The following is a 24,685-nucleotide window of genomic DNA, read 5'->3' as shown; positions in this document are numbered from 1 at the left end:
TATGAGATAGGAAGTGGTTTCTCCTGTTAGCCAGATTTTGGGACTTGATGTGTCGGATATTAAGCATGAGATCACACTGGCCTCTCTGGTATGATGAGTATGCTTTTTGACTTTAAAACCTTTTTGGCTTTAAACCATTAACAAAAGAGGCATGTTGCAGATAGCCTTTTCAGGAAAATAAATTTTTGTGGGAAAAGAACTTCAGGAGCCCTGTACTGTCCTTAAATTTCACAATGTATTTGATTTCATGCATGACTACGAGAATCTCTTATTTGAACAGTCTTACACCTGGAGGCAGCTTTCTTTTAAAAATCAGTTCTTTAGCATTTCTCTTCAAATCTGAAACTGCATTGGTTTGGAATTATCTCAGAATATATCTGTTGAAAGGACTGTTAAGAGGTGTATTGCTGCTTTACTTTCTTTTCAGTAGTGTTGATGGTGTCATTCTTCCTTCTGCTAAACCCATTGCTTGTAAAACCCATGTGCAGTAATAGGGCTGTTTGGGAAACTTTTTTTTTAAAGATCTTTGTAGGTGTAAGTTCAGCTTAATGAGATATTTATGTATTGCTGGTAAAGCAATCAGTAATGTATGGAACACATGACTCTTTTTTCAGATGAACAGTCTTTACTTTAAATAGTCCTAACAATCTCACTTGAACAGTTTTTATTGATTTGCCATATTGTGCTTTAGTAAGGGAATGCTTCTGTCTCGCTTCAATTGTTGACTCTTCATCATCTCTTGTAACTGACTCTGCTGAAGTCTCCACATGCCTTGAAGTGGAATGCTTAGACAATGTCTCTGTCTTCTATTAAAGAATCACTTCTTTTAACTATGCAAGTCACAATGTTGGAATAATATTCTCTTTAATTTTGACAGCTAATAACTGCAGAATGCAGAGAGAATATGCTTAAATTCTGCAGCTTTCAACTTGATATGTTTCCTGTGTCCTCAGTACCTGGAAGTGCTTGAAGATTTTTAGCTTTAGTTTGTTGCCACAGCTTGTGTTTAACACTAATTTCTTTCAATAGTCTGTCTGTGACTTATCTTGTCTTAGTAAATTTAATAAGGAGTCCATGAAGCTGTAAAAAGCTTTAAATTGTAGTTCTGCTTTTGAAGATGAATTTTTTTGCTGACCCTTTTCACCTACTTCATCATGGAGCACAACATTCACCAGACAGTTTTGAATCTTTAAAGCTTTACAATAATAGAAGGTCATTTTGACTAAGAATGATAAATCTTGAAACATTAACAAATAATGTAGCCTCTTGAAAGAAAGATGTTTTTGTTTCTCACTAGGTTCGAAAAATCTCTTTTTCAATGCCACTGTTTCATATTTAAAAACAAGCTAAGCTGCTATAGATGGAGTTGGTTGCTGTGTTTTTCTTTCTGTGAATTCTGGGTTTGAGTATTACAAAATTTACAAGTACAGTAGGTTGTATTTTCAGCATTATATAATGGGGAATGTTCTTATGAATGCAGTAACCAAGGTATTTGAAGAGAGTCTTATGGATAGGTTTTTATTAATCTATACGGAGTATTGAAGGATGAAATGGTTTGGTGGACACTTTCTAGGTTAGTTCCATAAAAGGAAAAAATAAGATATTAAAAGACTTATTTGTTGGGGATTTTTTTTTAATGTAGTATTGTGCCCTGATGCGGGAAGAGCAGTGCTAGAGGAATATGACTGAAATGAAAGTCATGAACAATGCTTCCATTTCAAGGAGTAAGTAGCCCTGGTTTTGACTGAGCTAAGCTGGGCTGTTTCTAGACGCCTAATTCCTCCTGAAGACTGATGGAAGCATAAAAGAAAGCTATGTTTTCATGTAGGCAGTCAATGATGTCAGATCAAAAGCCCCCTGCTTCTAGGTTCTTGGCAAAATACTTTGCCTAATGCCGGCAGTCTCTGTGCTTTTGCACTTACTGGAGGCAGGCATGTGAAGTTTTAAGTAGCAACAAAATGGCAATTGCTTGGTCAATCGAGTGTGGAGCACTGTACTGACAAACTTTGCAACATGACCTATATTACCTAAGTGTATGTGTTTGCTTCCAGGAAAAATGCTAATAGGGAGGAGGTCTGGGGACAATGGATACCCACTGCTAGAATTTTGCTAGAAGTCTTCAATTATGGGTTTTCTTTTTCAGTAGTGAGTGCCTCCAGACTAGATGCCATGTAGATGCATCTGTTTCTGAATCAGTCTAGCCATGTGTCTTCTGGACTTGGAGCTGCCTCACGCAAAAAACAGAGGTGAAATATGATGTAGCTGTGGGTGCTGAACGCACCTGAGAGGCTCTTTTGGAGGAATTCAGACACAATGAAGGCTGCTGCTTGACTTCCAGTTTAAAGTTACTTGCTCTGTGCGGAAAGAAAAGCACAAATCCCAAAACACAGAGGTTGCTGCACAGAAGAAGTCAGAGTGACCAAAGAATTGAGAGAAGGTTCTGAGGCACAGCTTGCATTTTGCGAGCTATACTTGCCTGTATCTCTAGAAGACTGGAGGGCCATAGGGAAATAAACTCAGTAAATCAGGGACACTGTACATACAAATTCTAAGTAAACCCCCTCTGCCCAGTTATGTTCATACTACTTCCCTGTAACTTACTTCTTGGAATTATTTTTAATATCCTCTTATTTTGAATTGCAACTCAAGAATTTTGAAAAAGCTAATAATCAGACTGTGGGTTGGGTTTGCTTTAAGTTGATGAAAGGGCAGACTGCTGCCAGGAAGGATGATGATGCATGGCTCTTCCCTTATATTGGCACAATTGTGTGTGCAGCTGCATAGTAAGAAGGTGCTGAAAGTTGCTCTGGGTTTTCCTAAGCTTTACTTGGTCTTGTTTTCCCTTGTATCAAAACACACGGTTTATCTGGGAGGGTTGGCAATAAAAGAGAGTTGTCTTCTTAGCAGCAGCATGTACCCTAGTTTTATTTACAATAGCTGCCAAACTAAAGCTTTAGATTATCGTTGGTCAGTGACCTACTCAAAGCATACTGATGTTTCTTTTTCTCTGGCCATTCTGGATGATTCTCACCCTAGGTGGTGCTTAGCTTCTGTTTGGCTAGTTGTGTGTTTCTTCATGACTTAATGCAGCTGTAGCTAATGTAAGGCCTGAGTAAGTGTTTGGCCGTTTTGGTGCAAAATCTGCATTTGGTGTATTGTTCAATATGGTTGGATTTTGAGGAATTCCTGTGTTGGACTTCATGTTCAGGAAGGGAGGTTTGACAGCTGGTGAAACTCCTACAGTTACAATCATATAGCATTCATAGCCTTGGCTTTGCATTTGGAGTCTTTTGACATTGAATTGCAACTGAGTAAGACAGCCCCTTCCTTCATGTAAATAAACAGAAACATATATTTTCCACAAATACTAACATATACACTCTTGCCTCTCTGGGTTTTTTGGAAAAAGAATTTCTTCTGTACTAGCAACAGATGTCTGTTTGGAACTGATAGAAGAAGGAAGTAAGCAAAATGCAGTGCTAAGGGATTTGCTGAAATGTTTTGTCAGTAATTCTTTCTTTCCTGAAAAGGATGTTTCTGTCACTGTAGTTCTGCCAATAATTTTAATATTACAGCTTAGGAGTGTGAGTTGGCAAGAAACACTTTTCTGAATCTGAATGTATTGGACTTTCTCAAGCTGTGGTGATGTAAGTCAAGTATGTCAGATACTGCAGCCATAAGGAGTAATGGCTCACAGTTTCTATTGTCCTTGATTTATTATAATTTAAATAAGGTTCACAGATAAGGTTCTTGTGAACTTTGTAAATTTGATTAATGAAAATGAATTATGTGCCTATTTTGAAAATTTGAGTAGACTGGCTGGCTTACTCTGGAAACAACTGTGGTGTAAAGGATGTTGTAATGGTTTAACCCCAGCTGGCAGCTAAATCTCAGAAAAGTGAGAAAACTGATGGGTTGAGTTAAAGACAGTTTAACAGGGAAAGCAAAAGCCGTGCACACAAGCAAAGATAAGCAAGGGCTTTATTCACTGCTTCCCATGGGCAGGCAGATGTTCATCCATCTCTAGGAGAGCAGGGCCCCATTATGTGTGACTTGAGAAGACAACAGTCTGAATGTCCTCCTCTTCCTTCTTATTTCCCCCACCTGATATACTGAGCATGATGTCATATGGTCTGGAATATCCCTTTGGTCACTTGGGGTCAGCTGTCCTAGCTGTGTCCCCTCCCATCTCCTGTGCACCTCCAGCCACTTCTACAGCGTGCCAGTATAAGCAGGAAAGGCAGAGTAAGAGCTGCTTGGCAACGATGATGTCATCTCTATGTTATCAAAATAATTTTCAGCACAAATCCAAAATATATCCCCATATTAGCCACTGAGCAGAAAATTAATTCTACCCCAGCCAAAACCAGCACAGATGTTCTGGTAACTTTTTTTTTTTTTAGAGTGCTACATAATGGTCTGTAAATTACAAACACACTTCATGCTTCTGTAATAAGATGGCCCAAAGATTATTGTCACACTTTAGTTACACTTTAATGCAGTCCATAAAGGTACTTCAGACTGAATTCTGTTTGAAGACTGAAGACTTCAGACTGAAGTATTCCTTTCAATTCATTAGATCATTGCAGTCAAGAATCAGCTTTTCAGTAGCAGAGACCTTAAATTTATGAATCCTGTACCCCACAAAGATGGACCACCAAGTCCTCATGTGTCTTGCTTATATAGAACTTCTTTATGTCACCGAATTACAACCTTCTGAAAAATAGCTTGTGATTGTCCTCTGCCAGTATAGACATAAAGAAACAAAAAAGCTGTTGAAGCTGTAACTGATATTGCTGCCTTCTAGATAAGACTGAGAAGGATTTAGTAGGCATAACTGGGAATCTGCTTTCAAGCCTTTAAATCAGTTAATTGCTTAATCTGGATTATAAAAATGTGAAGGGGGCATAGAATTATGATTTTAGCTTTTGGGGCTGAGGGATGAATGTCCTGCTTATCTATCAAAAGTTATTGGAGCGCTTTTAACTGAAGGAATATTTTCAAATCCTTAAGGACTTCTGTGGACTGTTTATGAAAGGCATGGAAATCACAGATACTTACATGCTTCTGTGTGTCTGAATTTTTTTATATGTTTCTTTTTTGATCCAAAAATTTTTTTAGAAGTCAGCAGTTTCTTCCATGTTCATAACTGGGCATTCAGACTGCTTTGTTCCTGCATTTTATCTGAACCTGATAGGAATTACTCTTAACACTGTCAATAGCCTGGCATTTTTTTCTTACACAGAGATTTCAGATTTGGGAACAAATGTAGTACAAGTATTTCATAGTGAATAGCTAGTAGTTTAAAGTGATGTAAGCATACGTGAATGAACATACGAATACTGAGTTACTGAGTTGTTTTAGTGGGTTTTTTTTCCTGCAAAATAAATTCTCGCTTATCAATTACATTTGCTTTATTCACAACAGTATCAGTTCTCTAAATTCATTCAGATACCTGAAAACCAGTCTGTGTATTTTTATGGTAGAGCCAGAATGCTTTAAATAAGATTAAAAACTGTGTTTGGAAAGGCGGCCAGAGCTTGGCTTAGAGTTAAGATGAGTTAATGTTCTGATAATCACTTCTGTAGCTCCAGCTGGAATGTCTAAGTCACCTGGCTAAGCATGTAAATCAGTCTGCTGTCTTTCTAACGGGGCCTCCTCCTTGAACAAAGCTGTCAAATGGCTGCTATGAGGGAGGAGATCCCGAGTGCTATGAATTGTTTAATATTTGCTGATGAATACAGTATTCACAGTATTCAGTAACACACGAATACTTAGACTTAGGGGATCTCATTCTAGAGACAGAGCAATGGCCCTGCTATATAAAATATTTTAAACTTTGCAACTGTGAATTTCATTGCTGAGACTGCTCTGCAGTGAATAATTTTTGTGGCCAGATTAGACCTTTAGGAAGAAACATGAAAGGGTATTAAGTGCTTATTTTTGTATCTCAGATTGGCTCTCTATTTCCATGACACTATATTCCTACATTAAAAAAACTTTTAATACAAAAGTTATTACACATATTTTTCCATAAGTTTAAAACCTGTCTATTCTTCTTTAGTTGTATCATTGCTATTTAAAAAACATTGTTCTGTCACAGGCTTAAAAGAAGGAAGACAAATGTGGTGATATTTTTCTTTATTTTTACAGGGTAACTTACAGCTTCTGCAGAGCTGCCTGGCAGTGTTAAATGGTGACACATAAGCTACGTTCCGTCCTCCCACTAACAAGGGCTGCCCTCCTCTGGATTTTGTTTTCATGACTTTAAATAGGCATTTACAATTCCCTGGAGAAAACATTTGACAAAGTGCACATAAGCAAGCTTCTTCTTTCAAAAGAATTAAACATGTGAAAGTAGCTCCAGACTATATGAACAGCATACTTGTTATACATACATATTCATGTTTATTTAATCATTATATGCTTTCATTGTTCAGAAACCAAATGCTCGGGTTTTGTGAAAATAGCCAATATAATAATGTTCATGTTATGAATACTATGATACAGCTGCAATCTTATTTACCTTTGTAAGTAATTTCTGAAGATCACCATTTGAAGCACATTGTTCAAATGGTCTAAATATTACCATTAGATATTTGAATATTGTTACTATAATGGCATTGTATACACTGTCTTAGTTTTTTTTTCCATGTACTTATATCAAAAAACTTATCTTTTTTTCAATTGTGAACATTTCCTAGAAATTTTGGAGAACTTTGTGTAACCTTTATAACTATGATTTAAAAAGAAAAGCAGATGCATTAGTATGTTTGCCTTAACTTGTAGACTAATCCAATTATTGTAAAATAAACCATGAAATCAGTGATTTTTCTAAAATGATGCAGACACTGTATCATCTATAAGCTTAGTATTTTCTAGTAAATTAGATTAATTTGGTTTTTTTTTTTTCCTCTATTCATTGTGTAAAAACCATTGACTAAATATTGGATTGGTCTGACACTATTCGCCCAGTACTTTTCACTTGCATTCTCAGGTTTTATCTGTTTGTCTGTGACTTTCCTATCCAGTGTACTTAAATTGTTTTGAGCTTGGTGGCTGACTCTGCAATTTCTTTGGCAGAAGTACATTTGAGAGAGCTTCCTGGGTTTCTTTTGAGAAAGGGGAAATAAAGCCCTGGAAGAGAGTTCAGAAGGTGCATAAAGTATCAGTGAAAAGTAATACTGCCCCACTGTCATACAGATAAAATATTTTGCTTCAGGAAAAAAGTGAAGGTATCCCCTATAAAAGAGTGTGTTAAGAGGATCTCATTCTGCTAACTGGACTTAAGACTTAGAGCTATGAATCCAGTATTGTTAGTTGTATTGATTAGTCTCCCTTCCTTGAACTATGACCCTTTTCCAAGAGGTGCTGCTATGTTGTGTAATTTCACGCTGTCATAAAATGAGGCTTTACTTGATGAACGTCTCTTCACAGTGGGATTGCTGCTTTATAAGCAATATGTGCTGTTTGCAGGCCTTCAGTGGAGCAGCGAAGTTTGGGTGAATGCTGTGGTTGGAAATGCAGATCAGTGTAAGTCAACGTCTGATTACAGATGCCCTGTACTGCCACACAGACGTGTGTGGTTTGTTTTGTTTTCCTCAGATAGGGTGAATTGCACAGTGTCGTATACTTACCCTGCTGCCTTGCACATCAAAACATTGCACAGGCAGAGAAGTTTGCATTGTGCTTTGATTCATGTACCCATCACCTCAGGCTTCGATGCCCAGTGCCCAGTGGGTCTCAGCAACTTACCTAGTGTACAGAGAGTATTCCCAGCAATGCCTACTACACTAATACTGTGCTGTTCATCTTCTAGATATAACAGGTATAATTCCTAAGGAACTCATCTATAAATAGACTACAAGGGACAACGATGACAATGTATATATAGTTAACAATACTGTAAATATTTTAAGTAGGATGTGGGAACAGTTTTTAGATTAGTCCTTGCTGTTGAGTGTTACTAGCTCATTAAATTTTTTCCAAGCCTCTTGGTATTGGGTGTGTCTCTTAAAGCTCTAACTCTGTCTCGGTGACTCTGGAAAAAAGTACTTAAAACGTGACCCAAGGACCTGCAACTCCGTGGAGAGAAGGGAAAAGACGCGCCTGCCCGCTCGTCGCTGCGGGGCGGCCCGGGAGCCGCCGGGGCCCCGCTCTGGCCCGGCCCGGCGGCGGAGCGGGGCGGGCGGGGCGCGGCCGCCGGAAGCCGCGGGGCGCCCGGAAGGGGCCGGGCCGGGCCTGGCTGCGGCAGCGGGCGAGCACAGCGGCGGCGCCATGAGCAGCCTGCGGGAGGAGGATGATCCGTACGTGGTGGAGGAGCCCAGCGACGAGGAGCGAGCGCTCAGCAGGTGCCTGGAGCTGCCGGCCGTGGGGGAGGGCTCGGGCTGGCGGCGGCGGGCCCCGGTCCCCGCCTGGCGTGTGCCGGCCCGGGCGCGCAGCGACGCCGGCGGTGCCGAGCCGTGGGTCTCGCACGGCGCTGGGCATCGACCCCGGGCTGCCCGCGGAGTGCAGGAGGATCGGCCTCACATCAGCCGCGGCGATTTCCTTGAAACCGGCGTATTTCTGACCGCGCAGCTCCCTGCGCGGAGCGAGAGCTGCCGGGGGCATGGTGGCAGGCCGCACGCAGCCGGCTGAAGCGCCTCTGCGTTTGAACCAGTTTCAATACCGCATAGCTAGTAAAGTGTTCTAATATGTACATTGCCCATAAACTTAGGAGTAAATGCTCTCCCGTGCACTCACACAGTTCAGGTGTTCATTCTCCAAAGTGATATGTCCACGCTGTAGCCTATATGTAATAATCAGATGTGTACCACCTCAATGCTTGTAGCTCAGAGGATGAGGTGGACGTGCTCCTACATGGTACTCCTGACCAGAAGCGGAAGCTGATACGGGAGTGCCTGACTGGTGAGAGCGAGTCTTCCAGTGATGATGAGTTCCAAAAGGAGATGGAAGCAGAACTAAACACCACCATGAAGACTATGGAAGGCAAATGGAAATCACCCGAAATGGGTAAATCAAGCTTAACATCTGCTTGCATATGAAATAATGAATTATGTGTTAGTGGCCAAATCATCTTTAGGTAGTGGTTGTACTGTTAAGAATATGTAGCAGTATTTACATTACACATCCATACAGCACAGAATAGGAATTATGACGCGGAGGGGCTGTGACTGCTTGGCAGTTCATGTAGGCATTTTTGAACTTCTGTGGCCCTGAAATTTTGGGGGACTTTTTTAGTGAATTTTATTGTAATCAAAGTTTGTGAAACAGTGTTCCACACCTGTATGTCCTTCACGTGACTAAAGATATTGTGTGTGTATTCTGTAGGGCACAGACAGGCATATTTGATGTGGTATCCTCTGTGTCTAAAGGGAGTGTTAGGAGAAACTGTCCTTCAAATGGTACCTGAGGTTCATCCTTGAGGGAGGAGGGCGCAGCTTTGCTCTGAGAATGCCTGTAAATGAAGTAACACAAGTGATGTGAATGATAAGGGTATGGGAATAAACTGGGAGAGCTGTTATTTAACACACCCAGGTAGAACAGAGCACTCTGAACAGAGTAACTTGAAAGTAAAGGTTTGTTCTGGGCTTTATACTTGATGTCCTTTTAGTGGGGTGTTCTTAACACTTCTAATTTCACCTGTAGGTACTTCCTCAAGCACTGGGCTGACTGGATCTGCCAGCACTTCAAAATACTATGATGATGTTTACTTTGATTCTGATTCAGAGGATGAAGATAAAATAGGTAAATGACAGAGGCAAGAGGAGGGCATCTTTATAGTAACTCTCACTCTCTTGGATCCTGTAGAATCCTCTTGGCGGGGTCAAGAGGCTGTTTTTGAAGGCAGCATTTTTGAGGGGAATTATCAGCCTGTATCATCTCAGCATAGCTCTTGCAATTTTATGATGTATTCCAGTGTAATGCTCTGGCATCATGCACTTGGAGGAGAGATGAGCCAGGCATTTAAGTTTCAGGTTTGATTTATTGCAAGGATGGAAAATGAAAATTGGAAATTGTATATGGTATATTTTGATAATTTGTGTCTGATGGATGTAATGTGTTCATGCACAATTTTTTTCTAGATACACAGGATGTCCGGAAAAACAGAAAACATCAGCAACGTCGGATTCTCTCCAATGATGAGCTGCTGTATGACCCAGAAGAAGACAGCAGAGACCAAGAGTGGGTAGACTCACAGAGGAGAGGGTAAGCAACCATAAATACTTGAATTGTAAGATGCTTAACATCAACTGAAGATTTTAAATGAAAATGGTAAATGTAGAGAAAAAGCCAATGCTGTCAAATCCATTATATGAAACTTTTTTATATATAAACTTAAAGCATAAGAAACTTAAATGCCTGTAAAATGTTTTGGGTGTATGTAATGGAAGCTGAGTCTTCAAAACTACACAAAATTTCAGAATTTTAAAAATCAAGATTTCCAAATTCTCTAAGCCAGTTTTGTCTGTGGATCTCATCTAAACAATCATGCTATGAATTAAAATGTTGCAAGATAATTTGATTGCTGATTAATATTTATTCCTGATAAATACTGAATTTCTGTTTTTGGAAAACTTTGAACTTAGCAAGCCACAAAATGTGCAGGGAAACAAGAACAATACAAAGGTACTTTAATGAGGGTTTTTGAAGGTTGAAGTAGAAAAATGGTTGTTGCAGCAACAACAGGTTGTTGCAGTAAAATTTCCCACTTCAATCTGTTGAGTAAGATAATGAATGTTGCCTGCGGAGATCTACGAGAGATACCTGCTTTGTCAGAGGACAGGGTTGTTAGGCACAAATTCTCATGCCAGATGTATTTGTGTCACCAAATGAAAATACTCTGTAAATCAAAAGATACTGGTATGTGTTTTCCCCTCACCTTCTCATTTGTATTCTTTGAGTTAATGCAAAAGGTATCCAGAATGAGCCAAGTATTAATTGGTGTATTTTAATGCAAAGAAGGGTTTGACAGCGAATTGATACGACCAACAGCAAGGGCACGTCATTTCACTTTCTGTCTCTGCTTCCTCCTCTCTCGAATTGGCAGGTACCGTAACCAGAGAAGAGCACCACAGCAGCGGCAGGCAAAACCTGCAGCTGTTCCAAATAGTGATGCTGTTCTGAACTGCCCTGCCTGCATGACAACACTGTGTCTGGACTGCCAGAGGTAACAGCAGTGAACAATGAGGGGTCTTTTTGTAATTTCTTTTTCTTGGTCAGTGGTATTGTTAGTATATTTAGTTTGATCTATGGATTTTTATCAACTCTGTCTTGTAAGGTGGCCCTAATAACAAGAAGGCACGTAGGTGTGAGTTAGATTTAGGGTTAGATGCTGGTTTGTAAGAGCGATGATCAGTTTGATCTGCAGTGTGGAGATGGGGAAGAACAGGGTAGAATGTTAGTATAGCGGAGTAGGTAAAATTTAAAAAAAATAATAATTGTGGAGACTCAACAGGCATTTCAGGCAGACTGGAGATTTTAGAGAAACATATCTCTGTATATTTTGGCTTGATGTTTAGAGGCATAAAGCTATTATTGGTTATTTTTGTCTAAAAATGTCTTGTTAAAGGAGGATTAAGCAAAATGAAGATCATGTATTCTTGCTTGGTTTGAGTCTCAGCAGTTAGGGTTTTGAGTGCAGTTACATTTAAAAGTGCCGGGAAGGTATTTAGGTGAGAGTCCACAGTGTGTTTTGCTACTCTTCAGTATCTGACTGCATTGCAGGCCTAGTGCTGTAAACCTGTGCTAAGGAAAGGACTCTAGAACTGGGAGTAAAGTAGAAAGAAATCTTCCGAAACAAGGAATAAAATGCCTGTCATTTTTTGAGTATTTTTGGTGATAAAGGATGAAATTCCACAGCAGCCTGAAATCATCTAAGTACTGGGTGCTGTTTTTATCTGTTTTTGCTTTGCTGGCTCTGGTGCTCCGTGACCTTCTTCTGTAGTTAACTATTTCAGTTTGCTAAGATAACAGAAAACTATATTTTTATTGTCAGACTGGTCTTTCTTGGGTTTAATCTACTGCAGTAGCTCAGCACAGTGTCATACAAGCAGTAAGCCAGCAGAATTTGAGATTGGACTTCTGCAGCCACTGTTGTATTCATTCAGGCTGCTGTAAAATTGCAGCCTGAGGGACATTGTGTTAAATTGAACTACAGTACTAAATTTTGCTACACACTCCAGATATACAGTTGTTAAGACTGATGACAGCTGAAATTTTATGTTTTGTTATAGACATGCTGCTTCTAGCTTGATAATGTCAATATTACTTATAAATAAGGAATTTCAGACTTGCATGACATTGTAGGATGTCAGTGCCAGTAGATGAGTCATTTACACTCACAGTTTCCTGATCTTTTACTATTATGAGGTACATGTAGCAATGCATAATTCTGCAGGACCAATACCATTGTATTCCAGGGCATTTCTTTCAGCAACAGACAGTATTTTTAAAAAATGCCTTAAAAAACAACAGATGGCTGCAATTCTATGTTTTTATTATTTTTGTAGCTGTGACTTCTGTTTATAAAATTCCTACTTACTTGGCTTTCAGCCCTTTGGCATGTTACTTCCTATCTTTAATCCCATATTCAGTGATGGTAACAGATTTCTTGGAAGCAGAGTTGTATGAATGGTATGACTTGCATTTTCTCCCCTTCTCCACAGACATGAATCTTACAAAACACAGTACAGAGCAATGTTTGTGATGAACTGCGTTGTTAACAAAGAGGAAATACTGAAGTACAGAAAGAAGGTAAAGAGAAGAAGTAAGAAAATTAAGCACAGCAAAGAAATTGGCTCTATACAGTCAAATGAAGAAGAAGAGGAAATATATCATCCAGTATTATGTACTGAATGCTCAACTGAAGTAGCAGTAATGGATAAAGATGAAGTTTTTCACTTCTTCAACGTTCTGGCCAGCCACTCCTAATGTGGAAATGCAGAGGGAAAAATCCTGTGTGCTTTTAAGAGCGTGGGAAGTGTTAGAAATGCAGGCACACTTGCCTTTTTGAAAATGTAGTCTTATAAATGCGCATTTTCATCTGAGAACTTTATAATGGTTGGACTTTTTGCAAAGTTCATAAAAGGCATACTGTTAACTGCGTGTATATGAGAGCTATATTCGTTCCCACCATCAGGCGGTTGTCATTGGGTTATCATTGGGGATTAAATATTTTGTAAATACCATGTAAAATCTGTATATTACGATCATTCCCTGTATATATACACTATCATTCATTATCTCAGTGTGCATTAGAATGGCTTCTTGGAATAAACACTTTATAGTAACTGACTTTCCATAGCTGCATTGGTTATTTTATAGCAAGGGATAAACAACATTCAGTCCGAATGTTTGATGTTGTTAAGCTGTTCTTGGTAGATTTGCACACGTGGTCTGTGTTACGGTTTTACCCTGGCTGGCAACTAGGCCACACAGCTGCTTGCTCACTCCCTCCACCCCCTCCCCCTGTGGGGAGGAAAATTTGGACCTGCAAACCCACAGCAAGAGGAGCCCACACTAAAGTAGGTGTTCTAATAAAACTTGTGGCCCCGTGGCAAGCCCCTGTTGGAGCAGGCTGTGCCTGAAGGACTGCACTCTGGAAAAATGACCCACAAAGGAACAGTTTGGGAAGAAGTGTTGCCTGTGGGATGGACTCACATTAGAGAAGTCAGTGGAGTACTGTCTCCTGTGGGAGGTACCCCACACTAGAGCAGGGGAAGGAGTTCTCCCGGACCAGTAGCAGGAATAATGGGTGATGAACTGACCATAACTCCCATTCTGTCTCCCTGCACTTCTGGTGGGGGAGGAAGTAGAGCCCAAGAAGCAGGGCGAGTTAGGGGAAAGTAAGATTTATTGTACTTCTCGTTATCCTGCTCTGATTTTGTTAGTAATAAATTCAGTTAATATCCCCAAGTTCAGTGATTTTCCCATGATGGTATTTGGTGAGTGAGCTCTCCCAATACTTTAGTCATGGACCTTTGTGTGAGTTTCCTGTCCATTTGCAGAGGGGAGAGACAGCAGCTTTGCTGGGTATCTGGTGTCCAGCCAGGGTCAATCCACCGCAACAACACAACTGCTCACCACCTGCTGAATGAGAGCCAGCTTGTCCTTGAACAGTGATCATCTGCCTTCCAGGTAACTCCCCCAGTTTATACACTGGGCATGATATTCTAGGGTATGGAATATCCCTTTGGCCAATTTGGTACAGAAAGAAGGCTCCCTCCCAGTTTTTTGTGGTGCTCCTCACTGGCAGACATGAGACACTGGAAAGTCTGTGAGTTATCCTAAGCACCACTTAGTGTTTTGCCAGTGAGCAGGGTCAGAGACATAGACACAGACAGACACCAACTTGAGGAACAGTGTAATTTACTGTAATGTAAAACTGCAAAGAATCACAAAAGGATAGGTTAGGCAATGCACATAATCCTTAGCAAAGAATTACAAAAGGATAAGATAAGCAATGCACCTAATTGTTACTATGAGTGAATGCCTACAGTGATTAAGACAGATACATCACGTGTTACGCTATTACTTGACCATCATCCAGGTCCTCAGAACATCAACTGTGGGGTGAAGCTGTCACAGCAAAGGACTGGAGAACCACGTCTGGTAACAGAGCTCCAGTGGTATGTCCACCTTGCAGGCCTCCAGGCTCCCCTGACTTTGCTGTGAAAGTAGCCCAGACTTTATACTGTTAAACAAACAAGCTGACATAATTTCTAATTTAATTCTTCTGTTGGCTTTTCCCTAAAGCCTCACCAGGGCTCCAGGAGGAACCAAGGGAGTTGTCTTTCATCCTACACCCCCCCCAGTAAGGCATTCCCAGGTTTCTAGATATGGAAAGGTTTGCAAATAAATGAATACATATAACAATGCTTTATTAATGAGCAAATATATACATAACTTTTGGCTGGAATGTTCATCTAGAGGTTAACTTTGGCTCAGGGGCTGTTGTTTGGGCCTTAGTAGTTAATGCAGCAACAACCAAAACATCATGGAACAACTTATTCTCAGACTAAATCCAAGTTACTGACAAGAATATGAACTCTGTCCCAGCCAAGACCAGGACACTCTGATAAAGAAGGAATTGTCATGATATTTGGATTTTTCGTTAATTAAGATCTCAAAAAATTGAGATGAGCTTATATTGATTTTGCTGGCATGGACTGTTCTACCACTGATCACGTAAAACAACATCCCTAGTAATGCCTAGTAATACAGCTAAATGTTGTACATTTAAATATGTATATTTACATATACATAGTAGAAGAAAGTACTGGACTTTATTGTTTTCCTTGTGATACCTTTTAAGAAGAAATTTATAGTCAGATCTGTTGCTATAGAACTAGTTTGCTTTTTCTGTTTCTTTAGTACATTTACAGCTTCTGTATGGAAGCACAAAGAGCTTCTGTACTTGGTATTTATGTCTATGAAGCCACTGTATTGTTAATTCTGGATCCTTCTCTGTCTTCATTCAGGTGTGTGCCCAAGAGGCAAACTCTTGCTTTTTATTTGTAATATCTCTTATAGCCTGATATTTTTAAACTGTACTTTGAACAATGGTCTGTCTGAAAAAAAATAAATCTCATCTTTGTGGTTTTTTCTCGTAATAGCACTAGGAATAACTAGTTATATGTACTTTAATGAACTGTAAGAAATATTTGAACTTAGGAGGTAGAAACATGAATAACATCTTTTGTGCCTTAGATTATAATAAAATCTTTTAACTCTTTGGTTACCTTTTATAGTCCCTGGTGTAGTATTTTACTGATCTACACACACTCATTCTATGTTGTTACATGAGATTAGGAAGAAATAAACATGCTGGTTCTTCTGTCAGGATTACATAAGAAAAACACGGAATTACTATTTTCAAATCAGCAGAAACTTAACCTCTGCTTGATGAGGTAGAGAACTGCTGATGCAGCTGCTGAACACGTGGGTGGTCAGTATGATGTGCCTTCCTCTGCATATGCAACTTAGGAACAAAATGGAGCTCTCCTGGTTCTGAGGCTTGGGGTATGTGTGAGACAAGACTTCAATCTCATCTATGCTACTACCTACATTCAGACTAAATAGTGAAATATCTAACTTGCAGTATCAGATGCTGTGGGATCATGTGAAGTGGGATAAATTCTTACTGTGTGCCATGAGCCAAGAGGTGTACACAGGAAATTTTGAATACATGAAGAACTGTTTCTTGGTAGAAGTGTGGAGGAATACAAGTAATGGGGAATATGGTCTGTGCTCTGGAGCATGCTGGCCTTGATTTACTTCTCTTTACATTCCAGATGAAACAGAAAGGCTCTCTGTAGTGTCAGGTTAAGGATGTTTGCATTGACCTCCTGGAAACATGAGCACGTGAGAATGTAGTTCAAGGGCTCAAGTGTCCATGCAAGTGGTATCAGGAAAAACAATTACATGATGACAGTCTCCAAGCAGGGGTAGAATGGAGCTGGTGAAGGAGGCGAAACTGCACAGAGGAATAATGTTCATTTCCATAAGGGGCTAACTAGCAAAAAAACTCATGAGTATGCACCATACCAAAAAAGTGTAAGGGGCCACCTACCTGGTGGGTTAGGGCAGATGTACGAGATTGTGAAGCTGGCATGCCTCTAGGCATTACCTTTCCTCTCATCCCAGGTCCTTTATTGCTGCTGCATTTTGCTTGCCTTACCACTTGAATTGCAGAGCGTTTTGTTAGGGATCACAGGAACAGAGAGGACTGGACCTGTTTGCTCCATGCTGATACCATTCCTGCAGCTTTGAACAGGAATAACGCTTTAGTTGTGCTGAATACCCCACTTGTCCTTGAACTTTGGACATGTTTATACAGAAAGGCACATTTCATGATTACCACTGTTTACTCAAGCAGCAACACCAACACAGGACTCCTCCAGCAGAGACTGCAACAAGCAACAGCAGACTTGGATAGTGGCAACAGCTCCCATAGGCAGTTATGCCAGGGTATTAATTCTCCTGGTGTTGAAATAAATCTGCATAGATAAGGTGTGTCTAAGTGTCTTCAGGGTGGATCAAATCCCATTTCAAATTCCTGCCACACAAAATAGTACACTCTTAAGTTTTCTTTGCTGGCTGCTTTTCTTTTTCACAGTTATCTCCTGGTCATGTAGTTGTATTTTGCAGCTGTATAAGTAACTCAAATGTGCATTCTCCTGTGGTTGTACTTCCTTATTTTTCATTGTATAAATAGCACAGGTGAAGGTAGGGGTGGGACGGCTACAAAGACAGAATCACATTGCTCAGTGACATAATTGCAAATTGATTTACTAAGCAGAGTAAGTATAGTGGGTCAATTCCAGTTTCTAATCTATGCTGTGCACACTTGGAATGTGTGGTCTGGACTGCTGGCCTGGAGCCAGGGCCTTGAAGTTTCAACACACACTCCGCTCATGTAAGGTGCCTGATGATTGTGTACATCCCCTTTCAGCCGGTTTTCGACCTGCGCCTTCTACAGTGCCAGCATAAACTGCCAAGGGTTTTCCTAATCACATAGTCCCAAACCAAACCAAACTCTGGGAATCTCTGGTTTCTCGCTCCGACTGCCTTAGGGTAGTGCAACGTTAGAACAGTCACAGTAAACAGTTGATTCATCACCTCTTTGTTTTTCCTATTCACATGGATTAATCTCGCCAAAGCTGGCCTATCTTAAGGTCGCATTTATCTGAACCACGTTTGTGGGTGAGCTTTACCCTCCGACAACTGAACGAAGTTGAAGACTCGTGCAGATAATTTTTAACATGTCTCCCTTAGGCCCTGCCAAGCACAGCCTTTGGCTCTTCCGTGATTCCCAAAACGTCAATTCAGATTAAACAGGATGAGAGAAAGTAGGTTGCAGCACCATCTCCTCGGTGTGACTGGGGCCGGGAGGTTACCAGGTTCAGAGTCAGCCGTATAATTTAATCCGATCGGGCCCGATGTCGGCGTTCAGCGCGGAAAACCGGGGAAGCGGCGTGCGTCCCCGCCGTTCTGCCCCGCTCCGGGAGCGCGGGCAGCGCCCCACGCCAGCCCCACAGGCCGCGGCTCCTCCTTGCCGGTGGCCGCGGCTCCCGGGCGCAGGGCGGGGCCGGAGGAGGGCGGTCCCGGCTGCACCGCCCCCGTCTCCGCTCGGCCTGGGCCCAGCGCGGGGCCGGTGGCGGGCGGGGGAGCGCCATGGCGCTGGGCTCGGCGTGGAAGCAGATGTCGTGGCTGTACTACCAGTACCTGCTGGTCACCGCGCTCTACATGCTGGAGCCCTGGGAGCGCACCGTCTTCAGTATCCTTCTGCCGGCCGGGCCTGGCGGGGCGGCGGGTGCGAGTGCGGGGCCGGGGCTGTCCCCCTCCCTGTCGCGCTGTGTCCGGCGGCGGCTCCGGGGCTGCCCCGAGGCCGCCGGGCGGGTGTGGCGGCTCCGCCGGCCCTGCGCGGTGCGCGGGGAGCGCCCGGGCCGTGGTGGTGCTGAGAGCGCTGCCGCCGGCGGGGCTTGCTGGGGGCGGGGGACAGTCGGGCCGGGAAGGGAGCGGGGCCGGGCCGGGCCGGGCCGGGCCGGGTCGGGTCGGGTCGGGTCGGGTCGGGGGCAGCCGGCCTGAGGCGCTGAGCGCGGCCCAGAGCCCGCGGCTGCCGGAGGAGCGGCACTCTCCGCCTGGGACTGAGGCTTGACCTCTCCTTGCTGGCGGGGACTCAGCTCCTCACCCTTCCAAACTAACATCCTGCCCGGGCTGGGAATAAACCTCGCTGTGCTCTTTGGCATGCTGTGTCCGGGCGTCTGGCAGCCTTGTCCGTTTCTCCTCCGGCAGAAGTTTATATCTTTGGAGTTATGGTAGTTCTGTCTTTTGCACTGAAATCCCGACCTTTCTGTTAAGGATAAGTGTTTTTAATGATTTCTCTTGTATTTTGCCTAGAGGAAAGTAAATGTGCACGCTGCAAAGCCTTGCAAACCTAGCTTTCATGCTGCTTTGTCACATGGCTTTTATTACATGGATATTTAATCCTCGGGCTGGTAAGTTTGCTTGGCTGTTTTAGAGTGGAAGAACTTGATAGATGCTCATGTAAAGGCGTCTCTATAAAGGCTGTTTATAGGTTTGCTTCTTTACATGGCCCTTTCATACAGCATTTTCTTAAGTGTTGCTGTGGCATCACCAGTATTTTTCTCTGATTTTTTGATCTTGACTTAAAATGTTGTGTCAATATGAGTGACCCTGAGCCATCTGCAGTTAATGCTGAGCGGTAGAGAGAGAAATGAATTAAAACATTAACATAGAGAAGGGTATAAGCAGTAGCGAGAAGCTGCTTTTACTGAGATTCTGCTAAGTTTTGTGAAGAAACTCACGTTTGTTATGTAAAAGTGATTGCCCAAGTTACAGTGGTGTGATCAGTCTTTTTTTTTTTTCCTGTGTCAAGTCAGTAGAAATGGAGATTACTGGAAAAGAGAAATAGTAAATTTTATACACTTACTGTGCACAATTGTTCAGGTAGAGGTTCTTATGTTGTATTCCATGTTAACGTACCTTCTTCCTTTTATGCCATGACTGTATCACTGAGGAAACGTAATTTTTGTTTTCCCTGCCATTATATTAGTCATGAGTACTTTTTTTTTCCTTTTTATCTTGTGCAAAATGTTTAAGTAAATGAAAGCGTGTGCACTTCTACTTTCATAAAATGTTTATATCATAATTGCCACATAATGTACAAATGTGGCACAAGCATCACTTCTGACCTCAGATGAGCAAAAATGGTTTTTGTCCTCAAACTGGAAGCTTTGGCTGTAGGTGGGTCATGTCTGCCAGGTGCTGTATGGATGCAGTGGGGACACAGTGGCCTTGGGAACTAATGGTGCATGGCTGTGCTCCAGTATCAGAAGTGAGCACTGATACGGAAATGTGGATTTATGAGTTGACCTTCATTTTAGTATCTCTTACTGTATAATCCTCTGGGACTATAAATACACCAAGCAGCTCTAACAGGCGCACCTCATAGCTCTGCTGTGCCGCGGGGAGTCAGGCACGGAGCGCTTGTTACGCCTGTGCTGTGCAGACTTGATCTCAGGAGAGCGCAGAGCACGCACAGCTCCTCTGGTTTCACCTGTGGAAACTGAGTGCTGCTGTCTGGCCTTATCAGGCTTGTTAATCTCCAGTGTGTTTTACAGTGTTTCGGGCTAAGTTTACTGAATCTCTGCAGGTAGTTGGATGAAATCAATGGCTTTTTTTTTTTTATTCATTTTGTGTACTTTTGAATTTCTGAAACCTTAAGCTTTCTGAAACCTTAATATTTTAGTAATCTTGATGCCTTGTCAAGGCTGACCTAGAACAGAGGCTAGATGGAGTTAAAGAATAAAGTAGATATTTATTAAAAGGCCTCAATGGCTACAGCTTGGGCAGTACAAGAGCCCAGCCAGGGCTACACCCAAGACGAACCCAAAATGGCCACAAAATGGACAACCGTTCAAAAGCGAGGTCTGTCGCTTTTATAAGTTCTGGTCCATTAGCATATTTGAGTTAATTGTCCAATTATACCTTTAGTTCATGAAGTCCCATCCTTCTTGTTTTTCTTGCTTCAGTCCACATTATTATGCTCTTGGGCCTGAAATTTGGATCAGCTGTCCTTGGTTCCAAGCTAGAAAAGGAATTGTTTTGTCTAGCTACTCTGTGAAGAGAGCTTACCATCCCTTAATATGAAGCTCAGAGCTACACACTAAAGCAGTGCAGAATCTAAAAATGATAAAAGCTAAAACCTAAGGCATCATTTTCCCCCTTCTTTTTTTTTTGGTGGGGGGGGCAGGCGCTTTCCTGTCTCCCATGATGCCAGAATTTGTTTAGATAAAGGTTCAAAAGCCCTAGAGGTTGACAAAAGTCCAACTGTACATGTACTTTATAAGCTATTGTCTCAGTTCTCTATATAAGTTTTATAAAAGCTCTCTGTGAGGAGTTCAGCTAATAAAGTGGTCATTGCAGATTTTTTAGCAGATAACTTCACATGAAGTTTATTTTGCAGTGCAGTCTCCTGTAGTAAAGTACTAATGAGTGTATTTATTTAAGTACACACCTTGACTCAAAACTATGCTCATGCTCTGAGGCACTGTGAGTGAAGTACTTAAAAAACATCTGATGCTGTCTACTTAAAAAGGTGGTCGTCCACAAATAAGAATGGTGTTATATTTTTTCAGTAAAGCTGCTCATAGTTTTGTTTCCTTTTGTATTTTTGCGGTAGTTGACTTTTTTCTGCTTGGCTGAATGGGGCTGGCTTCTGCAAGACTTGCTCAACATCTGAGAAGATGAGTTTGAAAATGTGTGTTTTCTCAGTGCTCGTTTTCTGTTCTCCATCACACTTGCCATGCTCTCACCTGTGCTCCTGTGTCACTGACAAGGCAGTGGATAACTTGCAAGGCATCCTTTGCAGTTCAGCTGATTGCTTCTACTGGCATTCTGGTTTTCAGTGTTTCAGTGTTCAGTAGGTTCTTCTGTGGCTTATAATTGCTGAATACAGTTGATTGTGTCTGTTTTAGAAACATAATGTTATAAGATAGTAACCACTAAAGTTTTAATGCTATAGTTTGTGATGTCTTCTGTGGTTTCTATTTCAAATGCTTTTTTCCTCAACTGTAGTTCAGATTCCATGCTAGTTTCCATTGTTGGAATGGCCCTGTACACAGGCTATGTGTTCATGCCTCAGCACATCATGGCAATATTGCACTACTTTGAAATTGTGCAGTGATGAAGAACATGTTTTCAAGAAGTAACCGGGCTTTGAAATCTGGTCTACAAAGAAGAATGAGCCTCTTAAGTTTTACCAAGATTTCTACTGATGTCCGAAAGACACAATTATGACTCTGAAGACTAGGAAATGAGATATGTAGAACAGGGATGTGAGATGTCCCCTATGTTGTGTTCGTTCCCTTTAATTTTACAAGATATGCCCTTGTATAGTAGTTTTGTCTACTTTAACATTGTGATTGTACTTTGATATCAGTATTTTCTTAACTTTGTGACAGTTTCAATATTGCACTGTGAAAGCTTTTCTTAATTGTAATTTTGAGTAAATCTTAATTGCCTTCTATTTTTAATCAGAAAGTCATCTTATTAAATGGGGCTTAAAGCTTTTGCTATTGTATGGTATGTATTTGCCTGGATATTTCTATTAATGCGTTTTGTAAGAAAACACATCTAGATTCATATTAGAGACATGGATATATTCATCTAATGCTATTTACAAAAGTTAGTTTGTATGACTGAACTCAGGTGTACTGTTTGCTGTCCAAGCCTTGTTCAACAGTTTATTTGTGCATATCACCTACATTTGGAATTAGCAATTATTTCAAGTTTCTGTATTCTGCCTGTGGGAGGAGGGAGGGGAGATGAGGCATTGAAGCAGAGTGAAGACTGCATTCATTATGTTTGAAGTAGTGCTGTGGTTCTGGACTCTGTCTGGGTGGGGGACAAATGGACTTTTCTTTACTGGCATTGGCCCACATACGACTTTGGGATAGCACTTTAAATCTCCTGTTTTTCTAGCTACCAGTTCACTTTTACAGGATGCTTTATTATGTTCCAATGGCTATGGTTTCTGCTGATTTTCACTCAACAGTGTAACTATGTCTAGGTTTTCAAGGGGTTTTCTATTGCTGCTAGTGTTCCAAACATGTTTTCGCTACAAACAACCAAAACATAGGGATTTCAAGGGACTTGAGTTACAACTACAGCAATAAGTAGCTGAATACTTGGCTGAAGTCCTATCTTTTTTTTAATAGGGATTTTTTTCAGTTTTGTATTCTGAAATGTAAGAGGGTAACAACTTTCCTAAGTGCAGAATTTTTTTGTTGTTGTTGTTGTTTAAAAAATAAAAGTTAAAAAGCAGAGCTTTGATGCAAAACTTTCTTGGAGAAGTTAATGTGTTTCCGAGTGCTGCTTGCTTTTCTCAGAACTTCCCTAAAGTGATACTTGACCAAAGAACTGTGATTTTAACGGCCCAGTAATTGGTACTATTGCGTCTTTTATGCAGCGTCTGTTGACATCAGAAATTATAGATGTACAGTATCTAGAGATAATGTCTTTCAGATTATTTCATTTTCTCAAACGTGTACTCATGAGAAGAGAGTGCTTTTCCCTGTATTTAAAAACTTCATGTGTATTTGATTAAAAACCCTGTTGTTTTGGGAACTAAAAACAGTGAGCCTTAAACTTCTTAGATGAACCTGAGCTTTCCTGAAGTTCGTAGGAGTTTCCCTCTAATTGAGTGCTTTCACTTCTTAATAACTGGCCAGCAAAACATGGGTAGGTTTCTGGGATCGTGGTTTTTTTGTGGTGTTTTATTGTGGTTTTATTTAAATGTGTCCAGAGTTGTATGTGAGTGTTTTAAGTGTACATGGAAATAATGATAAGTTAATGTACTCTTTTTGAAGTAACATAGCATAAATCCAATCTCTCTGTGAATTAAATCAATACTTGATTGTAATGTTTCTTTGCAAACTACTACCATGACTGATAACCTCTTTTTCAGCAGTAGATAATGTTATTTGTATGAGTGTGAGAAAATCCCTTCTGTGTGGTGGCATTAGGAATGTTAAGCATGATTTTTAATTGTGAAATGCTTTATAAAAGTCCTTTGATATACTGACTTTATTAGCTCCTTTTTGTTGAGAAAAAGAAGAGTAACCATTAATTTCCAGTTACTTGCCTTATGTTGGCTTGATTGATACCATACTTGAATTCAATTTGCTAATTTGAGTGCAGTCTTTTTCAGTATTTCTTTTAGTATAAATCAAGAATCTGTTTGTCTTGGACAGTTCTTTTTAGATTTTGAATACCTTATTAAAGATAGAGTAATTTCATTAATAAAATACAATGTGTTTACTGAAGTTTAAATTTCTAGAAGAAAGTTTTTGCAGTGTGTCCTTTTGTTTAGATTGAGCTAGTGAAGAAGTGGTTTAAGTCGTGATAATTACAAAACACAGATTTCTTTTTTAAAGTAGGGATATAGTTAGGGATTTAATTAAGCATTACATTTGAATAATAATAAATGAATCAGAAGGCTACCAAGTTGTTTTCCCACTGCAGTCTACCTTATTATCGTATCATCTGGGGGGTTATATCCTCTGTCATAGAACCTTAAATTTTTTTAGTGCAAGCTGGAGGTCAAAGGCAGTTTGAATATCATTTGGACGCAGCTGGTCAATCATGCTTTTGTTCAAGCATGTTAATAACAACTGAGGCATTAGTAATTTAGATAAAATTGGAAAAAACAATTATGAGAAACAAGAAAAAAATTACCTGAGAGACATGGAAGTGGCTGTATGTTAATCTTTTAATAGAAATAGGTCTTGGGGTTTAGATTGCATCATTAGAAATAAGCATTTACAAATGCATTAGGTGTGTCACATAGCAGAACTGATAATTCCAGTTTGTGAGGCAGCAGACTAAGATGGGGCGACTCGCTGTGCTGGAGGCCCTGGGGCTCCCAGAGCCAGCTCTGCAGAGGCTCCTCGGCTGCCTCCAGGGCTGGGTACTATAAAATTATTTATTAAAAAAATTTGCAGAAGGAGCTTCTCTAAACAAAACAGGCATTGTATTGCAGAATGTCAGGCTGGAGCCAGAAATAGAACCAGAACATGTCTAGTGTATGTATGGCTTGAATCAGTTCTATGTTTTTATATACACATCTTTTGGCAAAAGGCCAAAACATGCCAAAACA

The 24,685-nt window shown here is 40.8% G+C and overlaps 3 protein-coding genes across 5 annotated transcripts in view; all 3 read left to right on the top strand.

Annotated features, from left to right (window-relative positions):
* The window catches only part of SNX6 (sorting nexin 6), a 28,524-nt gene extending 21,683 nt beyond the window's left edge, over positions 1-6,841 (top strand). For 2 of the 3 annotated variants that reach the window (XM_041471869.1, XM_041471868.1), the window contains exon 14: positions 6,154-6,841. In XM_041471869.1, the coding sequence (XP_041327803.1) occupies positions 6,154-6,207 (54 nt within the window). In that variant the 3' untranslated portion in view covers positions 6,208-6,841. The remainder of the gene's footprint in view (positions 1-6,153) is intronic. The other variant, XR_005955486.1, reaches the window with a different exon arrangement.
* A 1,393-nt stretch (positions 6,842-8,234) lies between these two features.
* LOC121355949 (E2F associated phosphoprotein) lies at positions 8,235-13,296 on the top strand. Its single transcript, XM_041471870.1, has 6 exons — positions 8,235-8,351; positions 8,831-9,012; positions 9,649-9,747; positions 10,086-10,209; positions 11,051-11,170; positions 12,669-13,296. Exons 1-6 carry the CDS (start codon positions 8,278-8,280, stop codon positions 12,931-12,933), a joined length of 864 nt encoding a protein of 287 aa, XP_041327804.1. The 5' UTR covers positions 8,235-8,277; the 3' UTR covers positions 12,934-13,296.
* Positions 13,297-18,056: 4,760 nt separating this feature from the next.
* On the top strand, positions 18,057-23,611 carry SPTSSA (serine palmitoyltransferase small subunit A). Its single transcript, XM_041471995.1, has 2 exons — positions 18,057-18,280; positions 21,609-23,611. The coding sequence occupies exons 1-2, from the start codon at positions 18,178-18,180 to the stop codon at positions 21,710-21,712; spliced, it is 207 nt and encodes a 68-aa protein (XP_041327929.1). The 5' UTR covers positions 18,057-18,177; the 3' UTR covers positions 21,713-23,611.
* Positions 23,612-24,685: the final 1,074 nt, after the last annotated feature.

This window comes from Pyrgilauda ruficollis, unplaced genomic scaffold, assembly GCF_017590135.1.
Source record: "Pyrgilauda ruficollis isolate IOZ18807 unplaced genomic scaffold, ASM1759013v1 scaffold28, whole genome shotgun sequence".
In the NCBI taxonomy this organism is placed as follows: Eukaryota; Metazoa; Chordata; class Aves; order Passeriformes; family Passeridae; genus Pyrgilauda; species Pyrgilauda ruficollis.
The sequence above is the reverse complement of the archived record's forward strand: the minus strand, read 5'-3'. Positions and strand labels throughout refer to the sequence as shown.

What these genes read in the sequence shown, in the direction of transcription:
- SPTSSA (XM_041471995.1), top strand. Translation starts at nt 18,178, where the DNA reads ATGGCGCTGGGCTCGGCGTGGAAGCAGATGTCGTGGCTGTACTACCAG. An exon ending in CTGGGAGCGCACCGTCTTCA is followed by an intron (nt 18,281 to 21,608) that starts GTATCCTTCTGC and finishes ACTGTAGTTCAG; the next exon opens with ATTCCATGCTAGTTTCCATT.
- LOC121355949 (XM_041471870.1), top strand. Translation starts at nt 8,278, where the DNA reads ATGAGCAGCCTGCGGGAGGAGGATGATCCGTACGTGGTGGAGGAGCCC. An exon ending in AGAGGATGAAGATAAAATAG is followed by an intron (nt 9,748 to 10,085) that starts GTAAATGACAGA and finishes ATTTTTTTCTAG; the next exon opens with ATACACAGGATGTCCGGAAA. An exon ending in CTGTGTCTGGACTGCCAGAG is followed by an intron (nt 11,171 to 12,668) that starts GTAACAGCAGTG and finishes CCTTCTCCACAG; the next exon opens with ACATGAATCTTACAAAACAC.